Source organism: Pieris napi, chromosome 7 (assembly GCF_905475465.1).
Source record: "Pieris napi chromosome 7, ilPieNapi1.2, whole genome shotgun sequence".
In the NCBI taxonomy this organism is placed as follows: Eukaryota; Metazoa; Arthropoda; class Insecta; order Lepidoptera; family Pieridae; genus Pieris; species Pieris napi.
The window spans coordinates 12,306,428-12,322,849 of NC_062240.1; the positions used below are offsets into that span (position 1 = coordinate 12,306,428).

Here is a 16,422-nt window from a genome sequence, read left to right on the forward strand (position 1 = left end):
TTAGCTATCTATAAATATATAGTTTTTTCTTGCCACCATACGCCGCTCTCTTGCCTCCCTCAATGTTTCAGCCAATAAGGGGCCATTAGGCATCGCTATAGACGATGGCAAACGGCGGAGACGCGGCGTCGATTTTTGGGTCTAAAAACTAAGGCAAGACTGTTTCCTTACGATATTTTCCTTCTCCGTTCGAGCGAATGATAAAATATGTGCACATAGACAGAAAGTCCATTAGGGTACAGTCGGAGATCGAACCTACGACCTCACGAATGAGAGTCGCATGCTGAAGCCACTAGGCCAATTATAGCATTTAATAATTATTATTTAATAAATTTGTTCCTTTGAGGAACAGACTTTAACATAGCATTTGTATGTGATTTAAATGCTTTTAAGTATAGTAGGTACCGTAAATTTAATATTAATTCAATCTGCAGATGCATCTGTCTGCGACACTTTGATAATATCTCCCCGCAAAAGCCTTTCAAAACTTCAAACGGCGATCCCTCTTCCTACACAAAGATTTCGCATTTTAACCACTCCCGTTAATAAAGACTCGGCTAGTGATACTTATATTTATAAAATCGTAATTTAAATTTATTTTGGCCTAAAATTATTTATTAGTTCAACCAGTTAGACCACAAAGTCTTACAGATATAAACAAAAGGACTTTAGCTAACTGAAGCGACTTCATTTTGTAATAAGTTTGATGGAACGTTGAAGAAGAACAAAGAACTCATTCTATACTCATTGTTAATAAATAAAGCTTTATTTTTATCTATTGTGCGACTCTGCGTGTGCGCTACACTTTCTGTCCATGTGTTTATATAATATACTATGATTTAAAAATGTACTTAGAAAAAATGGATAGCAAAAGTTTTTTTTGTTATTTTTATAAAAATTATTTAATTGTATAAGAGTTTTATTTTTTTGCTCAAAAGGAACAAATTCAGAGAATGAAATAATAATTATTAAATGCTATAATTGGTGTAGTGGCTTCAGACTGCGACTCTCATCCCTAAGGTCGTAGGTTGGATCTCCAACTGTGCCCGAACGGTGAAGGAAAACATCGTGAGGGCACCGGCTTGCCTTAAACCCTAAAAGTCGGTGTGTGTCAGACACAGGAGTCTGATACTTGCTTATTAGATTGACAAATGATCATGAAACAGATACAGAAATCTAAGGGACAGACCTAAAAACATTTGGAGTATAAATATATCGTGTATATCATAGTATACGGAAATACTATTTTGTATAACCTGCTTTATAACTCTTAGGATATTGAACTACTTCATGGTCGGAACAATGACGTAAGGACCTTTAAGTAGAACATATAAAAGCAAATAGCCTCCTATGATACAAGCACCTATACAATAATGGTTACAGGGAAATTGGAGTGGTGATCGACGTTAATTGTGGACCACCACGACGCAAACACTCAAAACAATGTAATCATTAAGAGCGCGTGTCGCGGCAGCTGCGTGGCGCACCTAGAAACTGTTGTTCCTGGAGGGTGACAATGGCACGTGCTGATACCCGGTGGCCAGACCTCCCATAGATAATTCAAAGGTGGTTTTCATGAACTGCTAAAGTCTAATTTCTAGCCGTCAAAGTCACGAAGTGAAGTGAAATGTATGTAATATGAAACTATATGATTTAAAAATGTACTTACAAAACAATGGATAGCAGGTTTTTTTGTTAATTTTATAAAAATAATTTAATTGTATTTTTAGTTGAATTTTGGCCATAAGTAGAATACTATAATGTAGAAATTAATATAAATTTGAATGACGCGTTCATGCCAAATAAAAAAACTTTATGATTATGCAACGTGTCAAAAGCTCACTAGAAAGCGCCATTTATATTTTTAAAAAATGGGAAATGAATCTTCTTTAAAGACGTGTTACCCGTATAAAACCAAGGTTTGTTAAAACTCGACATTCTAAGCTGTGCAATTTGACATAACTATTACTTTCTTTTATAGAACAGGGAGCAACCGGGCAGGAGGCTCATCTGATGTTAAGTCTTGCGAGAGCTTTCTTAAAATTGTACTTAGACAATATGAAAAATATACAAATTTTACTCACTACTGAAAACAAACTACTCATTTCTAAAGACATCATTAACAAATTAATCACGTGATAATAGTAAAATACACAAAAACGCCAGCAAAATTTCAAAAAAAATATCTACAATAAATAAGATTATCTATCAGAATCTTGAGTGTTTATATTTTTCATGAGAAACTGAGCTTGGGTCGATATTCAGGCCCCCTCCCGCACCCCGCAGGTACGAGATAATCCAAGATGGCCGCCGAGATAGGACGTGACGTCACGGCCCTCGCCTCCCGCTTTGGGCGCATCCTCGAGGCTTTACCACCCTCCTTAGATCCTTTCAGAAATCCAGTGTACTGCTCGCAAAAACATATTTGCTGAAGTTTGCCTGAATTTTAGCGAAATTACGAACAATACCAATTTCTTTATACATGCGACGGTCTGAAGAACATTACTTGGAATGGTCCAGTGAAAGAAAAAATAGAGGACGCCCACCAGAAACTTGGGAAGAGAGAATAAAAGGTACTACTTTTTTGGCGAGTTAGGGAAAAATGATGAGAGTAAATTCGTCATTTCTTTCATTATGTGGAAATAATTTTTTTTTATATTTTAGTAGGTTACTTTAACTTTTTTTATTTAGATAATGCGTTATAATAAAACTTTCAATGTATTAAATACCTTTTTTCGTTTGTTCGTGTAGCTTTTTCTACAAAAGTAGAGTTAAGGCGAAAGATAAAAAATTTAAAAAGATTTTAATGTTGAAGAAGTATAACTTCTAACGCGTGTACATAAGTACACACACGTTTTTTTTTTTAATATCTGACTGTAAGAGCAAATATCCGATAGTTGACGGTAATTTATATATACATAATATGTATATAGATTATATTATATGTCACGTATTTAGCAACAAAATTTCTAATAACCAGTCCAGTTCAGTGACCACTGACAATGAATGTATGTCCAATAACAAATGCTGCTTTGCATAACTTCCAATTTATGTGTAGTAGGGTCAGGAAAAGTATAAAATATTAAACATATTATAATAGTATGTACAATATTCTTAACCTACATAGTAATAATAATAATTAAAAATAGAATTTAAAAATTTGGGTTCCTGTGGCAGTGTACCTTTAACGCTGGCAGCATTTCCTCGCTGTATTGCGACTACTTATTCGTTGTGCGAGGACAGCACCAGCTCTGGGGTCACCGATAGTACCAGGTGCTACCAATTTAAATCTTTAATTAGCCCACGGCCCAAGCGCCTCTACTCCAAAGTGAACGAAACCACAGTTGGAGAAAATACTTATACTTTCCGCCTGCTCTGCGGAAAACTTATTACATGGAATAAAGAAAAATTACATTTCTAGCGTATTTAATTTTAGCCTAGAATTCTATTTATAATTAAATTGAGATAAATAAAATAAATACCATAGTCTATATATTATATAATGTTTGATAGTATGTCCTAATTTTATAAAGCAAAAAGTTTGTCTATTCTCAAACACGCTGATTTTGAATTTTTTATATAGAACTGGGGGCAATAGACTCATCATGGGCTCACAAGTGCTTTTCCGGCTCTAAGTTGTATTGGTCTATATATCTAGTTTCCTGTATCTGTATTTGTAGTCCACTTCGTTAGTCCACAAAACATGCCAAAATTTGTAAAAGACGTAATCTGTGGACTGTACAGCGAGGGTGGTGCGTTATATGCTATGAGCTATGTAAGAGGTTATCTCGGTAGCTGCTGCTATCTAAATCTGTATTATCGCAACAAGCCTGATAATAATTATCATTACTAGCTATATGACTGCAATTTGACTATTCAATAACCAATGATGTTATCTTCGCTAATGTATTATCTATGGCAAAGTTGGTGTTGCCATCAAATAAAACTAATATTTTGCTATACGGTTCAAATATAAATCATAGAGGTATGCTCTGCTGAGAGAAAGCGAAGAGTTCTGGCTTAGTCTTTCATCGTTTTGGCTAGACATCTAATAGATCTAATGGAAACCGCGGAGTTCCCATATCTAGATGATGAGAATATTTGTTTTAAAATAAGTGTTGTTTGAGGATTTGCTATTTTAAAAGAGTACCGAGAGTTTTTTACGCCTTTTTCTCTCGGCCTACACCCTCTGTCTTCTTTGCCCATGAGTAGGGATGCCAACAGATTCAAATTTAATGACGTGGAATAAGTGATACCTGTATCTTATGTTCCATAATTAACATATTTTATTTTATTTATTTTTTTTAGACCCAATAGTTAATTTTTTTTTAATTTTCTAATATAAGAAAAAAAAATATACATATTTGAAATAATATTTATTAAATAACTTAACATTATCTTTACAAATATTAAACACATATAAAAATTTCTAAAGATATATATGTATGTGATCTGAACTACGAATCTTACCTAAGCGTCTAGTACTACTACTACCAGTGGCTTCAACGTGTGACTCTCATCACCTGAGGTCGAAGGTTCGATACCCGACAGTGCACATGGGCTGTCTATATGCGCATTTAGATATTCGACGCTGTGTCCGGCACAGAAGTTTAATAACCTACTTGCCTATTGAATTTATCAACAGATACAGAAATCTGAGGCCCATACCTAGAAGGTTGTAGCGGCATTGGTATTTAAGGAACTTATTCAATAAATCACATAGACAAGACAATTACGTTTAATTAAGCAAATATACTTTAATAATAAATAATAAGCCGGTTATTTCCGGTTGAGATTTGTTACATACATTATTTTTTCTTGTAACTCGATATCCTGATTTCCTTCAGTACCATTGATCGGTCTATCGAACCGTCTATCTTCTATCCACTTCTATCTCTTCTTCTTCTTCCTCATCCTTTCCAAGTCAAACATACGTTACATTAAATAATCGATCAACCCAAGTTCCACTTAACCACTTTTAGCGCGAATCGCCCATCGAGTCCTGGCTCCCGAACAAAAGAGTGAAGTGAGGTAAAAGCTCTTGGGACATGATGACTGCCGCGACTATGCCCTATCAGCCTGATCGCCGCACAAAAGGCACTCCCATTCGTATACTTAAAATAAACTAGATGTTCTTGTGGTTAGGTTATTTATGTGATCAAAATTCATCTTTCTTCTCAATTTTGTCATCTTTTGCATGTTCCAAGGATTCGTAGAGTAACGATAAATGAATGTACATAAATTAAAGCATACCACCACATGCACACCTTCATGCACATTACCGAATTAGTTATTATTATTATTATTTATTATTTTTATATCTATATTATTATTTTTTTGTAATATATAATTAATGTAAGCTGTATCTAGAGGATACTAGAGTGATAAGGATATACAATATTTAAAGAATATCGTATGTTTACGAAGACGGAAAGTTTAAGTTTTCGTGTCAAGAAAATACATCCGTTGTCCCGTAAGCTCGGCTATTCTATTTTAAAATAATACGACATCCCTTGTCATATTTATCACTCAAAAAATTTATCTAAAATCAGTAAATGTAAAAAGTTTTATCATCACAAAATTACAAATTGAAAGCTCTATAGTGGATCCCGAAGCAAAAATGTCGGAAGACACAAAAGTCAGTTGGCGACGTCTTGATGATCAATAATGACTTAAAATCTTCGAGATATTCCAGTTTCATGTAAATATAGATTTAACAATTAGCAGCGCACAGTTTATCTACCGGCAGTCGGCACACATGATCCGTCGCGCGGCGGAAATGGCGTCGAACCGGATATTATATCGCGCCTTCATCTCCGGTCCTCTTCCTACCCTCGCCTCGTGCCTACTCTAATTACTATATTCATCTAACCCCTTAATATGACTATTTATACATCTATGTTATTAAGAAATAATAATAATTGTTTAACATGATACTTTCTTTCTATGTGCGCATTTAACATTCGCTCGAACGGTGAAGGAAAACATCGTGAGGAAACCGACATGTCTTAGATCCAAAAAGTCGACGGCGTGTGTCAGGCACTGGAGACTGATCACCTACTTGCCTATTAGATTTAAAAATGATTATGAAATAGATTCTGAAATCCGAGGCTCAGACCTAAAGAGGTAGTAGCGCCACTGATTTTTTTATTGTTTAACATGGTAAAACTATTTATTTAATAATAAGGTATACCACGAACTACGCAAATAAATACCTAATAAACCACAAGTTGAATTGTCACATGTTGACAGCCACTAAAAGACACGCAATACAAATGTCATAAAATTGTCTAAATAGGGGTTTGGAGCGTCTGTATTCTATGTCAACACTCGTTTAAACGTCTATTTAGGAATAAAGGACCACAGATGTTTTTATTGCTTTTGGCCAATCAAAATATCACCACCAATAGAGTTGATCGTAGAACCACAGATTATAATAGCTACAAGTAGACTATAAATTCTTCTTTTATTTATGGTCAGACTTTCCGACCCTCTATGGAAATGCGTTTGATTGTATTTTATCGATACATGTAATTTAAAAACAACTTTTATCGTAAATATATTACACTAAGTGCTTGTTTTATTTATAGTAAATAAAAATAGATTTAAATAACATCAATAAGATGTATGTAGCAACAAAGGGTTGTGGCAATTAATTAATAAGTCTGTTTTTATCCAATTAAATTGGTGGCAATCAAACAAGTTTGGAATGTCACTTGAATCAAAGTTATAATTAAATGCACGTGATGTGAATTATTTTTAATATCGCTACATTCCAGTTTGTTCTTGCTTACATAAAAATGTGGTAAACTAATATTTATGCGTAGCGTAGTAGGTACTAATGGTATTTTAATTGAAAAGTTAATTAGAAAGATCTATTGAAAAGGTCTTGTCGAGTTAAAGAGATAAAGTAAAATCGTTGGAAATAAATTTTAATCAAATCCAAATACACTAGATACTAGTATTTTTCTGGTGCTCATACTTGTCTATATTTTTAGACAGCAAGGTTCGTCAATGTTAGCATCAGCAAAGAATCCGTATCTGAGGATTCATTTGGTAAGCTTTGGAGCAACGGTGATGGTTAAAATTGCTCGATGCTGCCACGTCCTAAATACTATGAGTATGGAGGCTCTGCTGGCGTCAGAGGCTCAACCAGGGAACCCACAGTTAACAAACTGTAGTTGGAATTGACAAGGTCCTCTGGGCTAGAATAGTGATGCAGAACCTCGTTAGTTAGTTTATACATGTGACATAAAAAAACCTTTAAAAAAGTGTCACCAAAAAGCTCTCGAGAGTTTTTCGCTAGAATAAAACATAACAATGAAATATAAAAGGATTTTTATGTTATAGGCAAACGGGCGGGAGGCTCATCTGATGTTAAGTGCGTTGCCAGCCTTTGAAAATAATTAAAAACAGTTGAACTGTGAATCGATTTATCCACTACACTTATAACAAACAGTATTTACACTATTTTTCTTTTAATCTGCCAGCATCAAAGGTACCCCTGCCATAGAGACCAAACTTTTTAAATCTGTTTTAGCAATTTATTAATTTTTAATTATTATGGTAAGTGTTACTTTAGCTCAGAATCGTTTTATGATTGTGGTCCACAGTTTTATTAATGGGTTATTATGTTGTGGAAATTTGCGGGTTATTCTTGCTGTAATTAATATAACAGCTTTTATTATTATGTAGGCAAATACTGGGAATTATTTTTTTGATATGGTAACAACGTCTAGGGTTTTGGCCAAACGGGAACAAAGTCGAGGGATCCCCTTTTGAGTGAGATAAGTCACCCCACGCGGAGATCTGATTTACTGACATTGCTGGTATCCAGTTACATTACCGCCCTTCATTACACCGCATTTAATCAAATAACATTTATAACGATGCGAACAGATTAGGATATTAACCTTCATTTTTATTTTTTATATCTTCTTTTGGTACCTAGCAGTGTTGGCCTAGTGGCTTCAGCGTGCGACTCTCATCCCTGAGGTCGTAGGCTCAATCCCGGCTGTACACCAATGGACTTTCTTTCTATTTGCGCATTTAACATTCGCTCGAGCGGTGAAGGAAAACATTGTGAACAACCGGAATGCCTTAGACCCAATAAGTCGACGACATGTGTCAGGCACAGGAGGCTGATCACCTACTTGCCTATTAGATTGGCCCAGACCTAGAAAGGTTGCCTCTCCATTACTGGAGGTTGGCCCTCAGTCTCGTGAAGAGTGTCTGGTCCTGATGCAGCAACTCTTCCACAGTCACCATACTCTTCCTCTTCCTAACGGTACGAAGCCATGATTTTTCCTTCTATACCGTAGCGTACCAACTCTTTAAAGGTCAGCAACGTATACGCGAACCTTTTAGCAATGTGAGTGTCCATGTCTATTACTTAACATCAAGTCAGCCTCCTGCCCGTTTGCCCCCAGTTATGTATAAAAAGAAAAATGTTTTTCTCGAGATTCGATTCTCAGTAAACGAGATTTAAAATCCCAATTACCACCCCAGCGTTAAACGGGTGCAATCACTTTTTCGCGACCACCCCACGACCAGTCATTGTTCATCTTTATAACCGGGGTGAAATGGCAAGGGGAGCCAGGCGTCGGGGCTAGTTTAGTTTAAATAACAGATGTAATTGTGTTCGAATGGCTGAACGCGAAAGTGAATTGCTACTGAATAAATTAAATTGCTTATGGACATCGATATTCAGTAATTTATTTCTTTATAATTAATCTTACTAAGCTATAGCTTACAGATAACATCCTTATTATAAAACAAAACACTTAGACAATATATAAAGCCAAAACAGATTACATAGCTAAACAATTTAAATTAAACAGAAAACATTAATTAATTATTTGTTTCCTTCGGACAAGCAAAAAAGCTGGGGCGGCCGCAGAGCAGGCAGAAAATAATAAACGGCACAAATATAAGAGTCTTTCTTCCAACTTCGATTTTGTTCCCTTTGGAGTAGATACTCTTGGGCCGTGGGGTTCAAGTATTCAGGCGCTTATTTAAGATTTAAGTTGGTGCCTAGTAGATAGTACCGGTGACCCCAGAGCTTTAAAGGTACACTGCCACAGGGACCAAACTTTTTAAATTTCGTTTTGATTTTCTTCTTAATAATTTTTATTATTACTTTGTAGGTTAAGAAAATTGTAAATACTGTATACTTGATTGTAAATAAAAGTTTTAGTTTATTAACAAACACAAAAACATTTAAAAACAATAAAAGAAAACTGAAATTTAATATGAAAAAACGACAATTAATACTTAATAGTAAAAAAAAATTAGATTGTCACTGCTTAAAACAAGTCATAGTCTTCCCGCCTTATTAAATATTTCCTCACATCCTCTATGGTGAGGTGGAAAATATCAATATATTAGTGTCATAGATAAAACCCGAATTTATTAAGTAAATACGCGCATTTTGTTCTCTCTTTCAATCATACCAGAATCGTTGTTACATGACTTGGACGTCTGATTTAAAAAAAAATACAAAATCCAGACACGGTCCATACGTCGTCCAAATAGGAGGGACATATACTATTTATTAATTCTGAAAATGTAATTTATTTATAAAAGCTTGCCAACGCTCGGCACTTACATTGGTACAAAAAAATGAAATACAATATTTAAAGTGACAAGCACTTATAGGCAAACATATACGAAGAGACAATTTTTTTTATAAAAACTAAAGGAAAAGAAAAATCGATTTCAAAGTCAAAAAGAACTAATTATTTCTTTCTTTCGTCTCTTTCCACGCAAAGACCTTAAAACATTTAAGGAAAATATTCCCCTTTGCAAACACAAATCAATCAAAGTTTGAAACAAAGATCATAATTCGCACGCAACGAGTCTCGCAAAAGTTAAATTACACTTTACGCGTTTGAGTGCGAAAAATCTTCCTGACGGGCTAAGAAATTGATGACGTCTAAAAAAGCGTAAGGCTGACGAAAGTTTTTACGTCAACCAAGTTTCACTTAAGTTCCTACATCCATTTGGAAGTTGCTCGTACCACAAAATGACAAATTTTAATGAAACTAAGCGGGCGCTAATGTCTCCGAACTGCGTAATGGGAAAACTTTAACGATTCAACTCCGCCCTCTAGACTCAAGTGGGATTTTTAATATTATTTTCCCTCTTCGGTTTATAGACTAGGGACAAAGAACGATTAATACAATCTTTTTGTATATAGAAGTCAAATACCTATGTTCAATTCGTGTGTAAATTATATTTTTTCTTATAAAGGGGCAGGAGGCTCATCTGATAAGTGATATCGCCGCTATGGACACTCTTAAAGCCAGGGCTCACGAGTGCGTTGCCGGCTTTGAAGAATTGGTACGCTCTTTTCTTTTCTTTAATAATATTTATATATAATACATATTGTATATTGTCTTCTAATCTTGTCTGCTCCTAGAAATAATTTTCGTTACGTATGATGATGCCCAACATATATCCTTATATATACTAGCGTTCTAAAGAGGAGTTAGAAATAAAGGTAAGCTATTGATTTCTACTCCATTACAATTTCTTTTAATTAAAACCCACTTTATGTACAAATGATAAATTTATAATAAAGTAACAAACAATTTTTAATATTGTTCAAAACTACTATGGGAAATGAAATCCAATCTGTTGTTTTTATTGCCACTAACAATACATTCTAAATTTAAACCCGCAAATAAAAATGAGCAATCATTGTGACGTGTGCCAATTGAACTCTTTCGTCGAATTAGCTCGTATCCATTACATTATAAATTTCGCCGTGTTATATCGGTGACCATAGAAAAATTTTGGGGTTGAAATGATTGTGATTTAAACGGCTAACCCCCATTTAGGGCGGCGTTGGAGTCATCCATCATACGCTTTACATATGTTTGAATAAAGCTCGTGGGAAAAGGATTTCCTCTCAGAAGTCACCGGCCTTTAACATTAAAACGGTGACCATATTTATACTCATAATGGGATAATTCTATGGCCTTTTACAATGTTTCTTTGCTTTTTTATGTCCCTGTGTCTATGCAAAATACGAGAGATTTGTCTATCGCATTTGATATTTACAATTATTTAATTTTATTTATTATTATTAAATTAGGAAGCAATATTGGTCTAGTAGCTTGAGCATGCGACTCTCATCCTTGAGGCCGTAGGTTCGATCCCGGCTGGACTTTCTGTCTTTATGTGTCTGTCAATCGCTTGTTGTTGAGGGAAACATCGTGAGGAAACTAGCTATGTCTCCAATCCAAAAATTTACGGCTTGTGTCAGACAGAAGGCTGATCTCCTACTTTTATATGAAATTAATGATCAACGAATCGGATCGTTCTGAGGCCAAGACCCATACAGACCATCGCCACTGGATTATTATTATTAATATTAATTACTAATTAATTTTTGTGTAAAAGCTTTATGGTTAATGTAAATAGTATTATAGAATGTGAATAAAATGTATATCTAAAGAAATAATTAACAAAGTAGCTCATAATATCTATAAGAACATTAAACATATTTCTCCATCCCCGTTTTCAAAGCAGCATGGTGACCATAAACTACAAATCGTGGATTAGGGCAGTTTAGCAAACAAGGCGTCGCCGTCGTGTGCCGTCGCCCTAACAGCTAATGTTGTATTAATGTCTATTAGAAGCCACGCATTGTTCTCGAGAGTCGATTTATATGGATTTATTTGACTAATACGACGTGCTAAGCCAAATACTTTCGCACGACACTAGTGTGCAAACAGAGTCAAGTACAGATTACGTCATCGAAGATTAGCAAAGTATTAAATATATTTTTAATATTGCAACACTGTCATGAAGACATTTAGCATTTGTTTATGGAATTGTATCTTTGATTGAGGCCTGTGTCTCCAGCTTATCTCTTCGAGTATTTTTTTTAAATTAAATCGAATTAATAATTTGAGTGACAATGAAATGTTTACATACTTGTAAGTTGTACGTTTTTATGCCATAAAGTATTAAGAACAGTTATAGATGTTAAGCGCTCGAACCCCAACTACGCCAATAGCTCGGACAGAGATGGTATCACCATGTCTCTGGTCAAAAATCGATGACCTATGTCAGGCACAGACAGGTCAATAACTTCCCTAATATTAATAAAACCGATGCAAAAATGTGTCTGTCCCATCCGGACCTTCTTCAAGACAACAGTTTTACCTTCGACAGAAGGCTTGTCTCTTTCGATAGGTAAGTCAAGTATTTGGTTCCTGGTCAGATTTTGTACTGTTATACAGATACCGGCAAACATCTTGAACAAATGTCCTTGCCTGCGCAGAAGCGATTTTTAGGTATCACTGAGTGACGTATCGACCGCGTGATTGGTAAATCAGTTGACGTTTGTGTCCCGTGCTGCGCAAGCTTTCCCCCTCTCCCTTGTTTAATGCTCAAAAAGTTTGCCGGTATCTATACGACTAATTATTGAGGACGAGTATAAAATTTTTATCTCTTGACCATTGCCAACTTATTTGCCAGGAGCTATAGTCTGCGTCGCCCAGGTCATTACCATTGCAAGATCGTAAACTATATTAATTCAAGGTTTTAAAATCATTCATGTTAGAAAAAAGGTTGTATAAAATGTATTGAATATTTATACGTTATTGTATAAATTGGCCATAAATGCAGCGAGGGTGCGTCTTATCAGAAAATGCGACACGCGTCAAAATCATACTATTACGACCTCCAACCTTTATCTTTTGACACAGCTGTGATTAAGATTGTATATCTATACAGTAACAATACAATAAAAACCATCCCTTTATCCTTTACTGTTCAAAACCTCAGGAAGTAGAAAAATATGTATTCAATAAAGACTGAAAAAATTCAAACAAAGGTTCATCATTATTTCATAAAAAAAACAGTGCCACAACCTTGTTCAAATTTCTGTTTCATGATTTTTATTTTTCTTAATAGGTGTTCATTCTGGCTTGACACATACCGTCATGTCGTTTTTCATCTTTAGGCACGGAAAGAAAAGTTCATTGGTGCACAGATAGTTTATATTTATTATAATTGCATTATTCCTTCTAAAATAGTGTAATGTATGAATTAACTGTAAATTCGCTCACTATAATTTTTAAACTTTATTTTTTCAAACAATCAAAAAAATTACATAGTCTGTTGAGATGATATCATAGATTTGAACCCTAGCCGGTCATAGACTCGAAATTGTAAGTGTTAATTTCATTCATTCCATCAAACGATCTCATTACCGTTTCACTTTACACTTCCTGTGTATTCGTGTGCAATCTGTAGTGTGCAAATCCGTTAATCTTATTTGGCGGGTAGTCAGTGCGCACGTGGCGCCACGTGGCGGCAAATCAACTAATCTCGGCTACGTACGCGTCAGCGGCGGGCGGAGCGCGTGCGCTTGCCCGATAACGCCAAGAAATGCCATTCATTCTCGATCTTTTGTTCAAAACAATCATATATTTATGATATTTGTTGTGAACAATCAAACTTCTCAAACCATAAGCAACAACGACCAAATATCTTTCTGGTTACATTTTAACGACGACGTGCAATTTATATACATATTATACATCTAAACAATCATAACGTACTAATGCGCATCAAAAGAAACCAGGCGTTTAAAATTGCCTTACTTTAAATAGACGAATGACGATGAATTCAAACGCCTGAAAAAAAACAGTCGTGCGTACAAAATACACATGACAGAAGTGAAACTTCTTTGTAAATTAATTATTACTAAGGTAAAAGCCCCAATAGATGATCATGTACCAGTATATGATCACTCCGTATTATATATTTTATAATTTATTGAAATCTCAATTGAAGAATTAAATAATATTTCATAAATACTCTTTACGAAATTTTAATTTTAAAAAATTGAATTTCGTATATTGCTACGTTCGCCCTTTCTCACTCTCTCTCAATCGGTCTCAATCGCTCACTGCATTTTCTTCGACAAAAACGCTGCAAATCTTCTTGACGCTAATATTATTATTATTCCGTTTCATTCGTAAAAATTTTACCCTCATGCGCCTAAAGAAGTTTCACTTAAAAAATTATATGCCTTTTTCTTTTAATAATTTTCTGATATTTTATTGTATCAAGTGTCGTATGTATGAATACTTTTTTCTAACATACCTAGTTTAATTCACAACATCGTCAGACCAATGTGTAAGCTGATTATAATATTCGTCTGTCTTTAGACTATATTCACTAATATCACCTTGTAAAACAATTTCTGTTTTCCAGAATTAAGGGAGACAATAATTACAGTACATGATACGATTAGTAAAATGCATAGCCATGGATGAGCAACTCTATGCCAGTAACGGCCGGGAAATTGCGGAGGCAACAGAATTTTCTTGTTGTTGAAAAAAAGATAATATAGGAGGATATTGGCGATTAAAAAGAGTGGCGGAAAGTTTCTTGCCAGTTCTTCTTACCCGCTCTACGCCCTTGACTTGCGAACTGGTAGTAAATGTAAATTTACGATTAATTTAACTTGACGATTCAAAAGTGTACTTGGTTTGAGTTTGAGTTTGATAGGAGGCAGTAAATAACGTTTGTATGTATCTAATAGACAAGCGACACAACCCGCATTTTATGTATGTGTTATCAATATGTATTTAATTATTCGCCTTCCGGTCATGCTAGAGACTGTAGAGCACACTTCCTTGTCTTATCTCTTAAAAATACCATGGGACAATTTTTTTTTTGCATAAATCTAATTCAATGTACAAACGACTCAGCCCGACATTTTTTCAACTTGATGCTTTAGCGTTGTTTTTTGAAACCTTTCGTAAACTGAATTAAAATTATACCAGTCGAAAGCTGGCTGTCACTGTCTTATATTGTTTTTGTATACATGATGTCAATTGTCATTAATGATCCGTCATAGACGTATCGTTATATCTCTCATCAGTCATCATGTTACTTTATTAGGTATTTTGTAAACATAGTATTTTAATTTTTCATATAGTGAAAATTGTGAAATAAGAACATTTTGCTAAGATCTCACAATTTAATAAAACGTTAAAATGGATGAGGAGGATGAATACGCCTGTGTAAATAAAGCTCAGCTTAAAATCAAAGATAATTCGGGAATCAAGAAAAAGAAGAAGAAGAAGAAAGCTAACAAGGATATAGAAAAAGCTATTGAACACGAGGTCAAACAACAACAACAACAAGTAAAACAAACTGAAGAACAGAAAAGAACTAAAGCAGAACTAGCTTTTCAGAAAATGCAGGAAAAAATGGTATGTTTGCTTCCTATAAAGTAATATAGCATCAAAAGTCAGAGAATATTATTTAAAATTTTCTAAAATGCTTCATTCTAAACAGTAGTAGTATATTGAAATGAGTTTTAAAAGGTTGTTACATGATTCTGAAATAAAATCCATACTTCTGTACTCATATTATAAAGAGGTAGAGTAACCTATAAGGTCTTGATCTCTGGATCTACTGAATCAGTTTTAATAGGATTTTTTAACACTTCTATACCATGTTGTTTGTTATGTGTCATAACCTATGTATTAATGTGAAAAACAATCCACCAAATCCACCTTTGCAAAGTGAGTCAGAGAAAGAATTGTTCAATGAAACATTTCTTATGTAAGATATATGAGTTCTACAGAAAAGTTTTAGAACTTGATAATGCCTAAAAAATGAGTGATAGCATATGTCTAACTTTTATATTATATAAAAACAAGTCCTACACCATATCTATTTCTTTGTTCGGGTAGAACTAAAAAAACTATTGCATAGAATTTAATGCAGTTGTTTCCAATTTCTAGAATAATACTTGACTAGCTTATAAATTAAAATGGCTAAATTATTAAAGAAACTGGTTAACATATATACAAAATCACCAGTGTTACCAAAATGTATTTAAATTATTTTTGTACTGTTTTAGCAAAGGCAGAGGATTCAACAAAAAGCAGAGATGACACACAAGCAGCGGGTGGAGAGATTCAATCAGCACTTGGACAGCCTCACAGAGCACTTTGATATACCTAAAGTATCTTGGACAAAATAAAACTATACAGATTGTACTATTATTGTTTTGATTAATTAAGATTTACTGTAATTACTTAAACATTAAAATAATTGTTATAAGGAACATGTTTTTTCTATTAAAACCTCTTTTAAACTGTTGCATATTATATGTACTAGGAAGGCCTATAGAAGATTAGATTAGAAGAAGATTACTATTAAAGATTTACTACATAAGTTTGATTTCTGCCTGTATGGTGTAGAATATTGAAAATGCATGGACTTTATGCACTTAAAAAAAACATGTTTGTATGTATATATTTGAATAATAAATAAATGTCATATTTTACTTTTGAATACAATTTTTTTAAATTTTGACTTAAAAGGTATCATATTCTATCCCTCAAAAATAACCAAAATGCTTTGCTAGATTTGGGTAAGAAT

The 16,422-nt window shown here is 34.2% G+C and overlaps 1 protein-coding gene across 1 annotated transcript; it reads left to right on the forward strand.

Moving 5' to 3' along the window:
• Positions 1 to 14,901: 14,901 nt before the first annotated feature.
• LOC125051254 (protein FAM32A) lies at positions 14,902 to 16,105 on the forward strand. The gene is made up of 2 exons (XM_047651465.1): positions 14,902 to 15,242; positions 15,899 to 16,105. The coding sequence occupies exons 1-2, from the start codon at positions 15,024 to 15,026 to the stop codon at positions 16,019 to 16,021; spliced, it is 342 nt and encodes a 113-aa protein (XP_047507421.1). The 5' UTR covers positions 14,902 to 15,023; the 3' UTR covers positions 16,022 to 16,105.
• Positions 16,106 to 16,422: the final 317 nt, after the last annotated feature.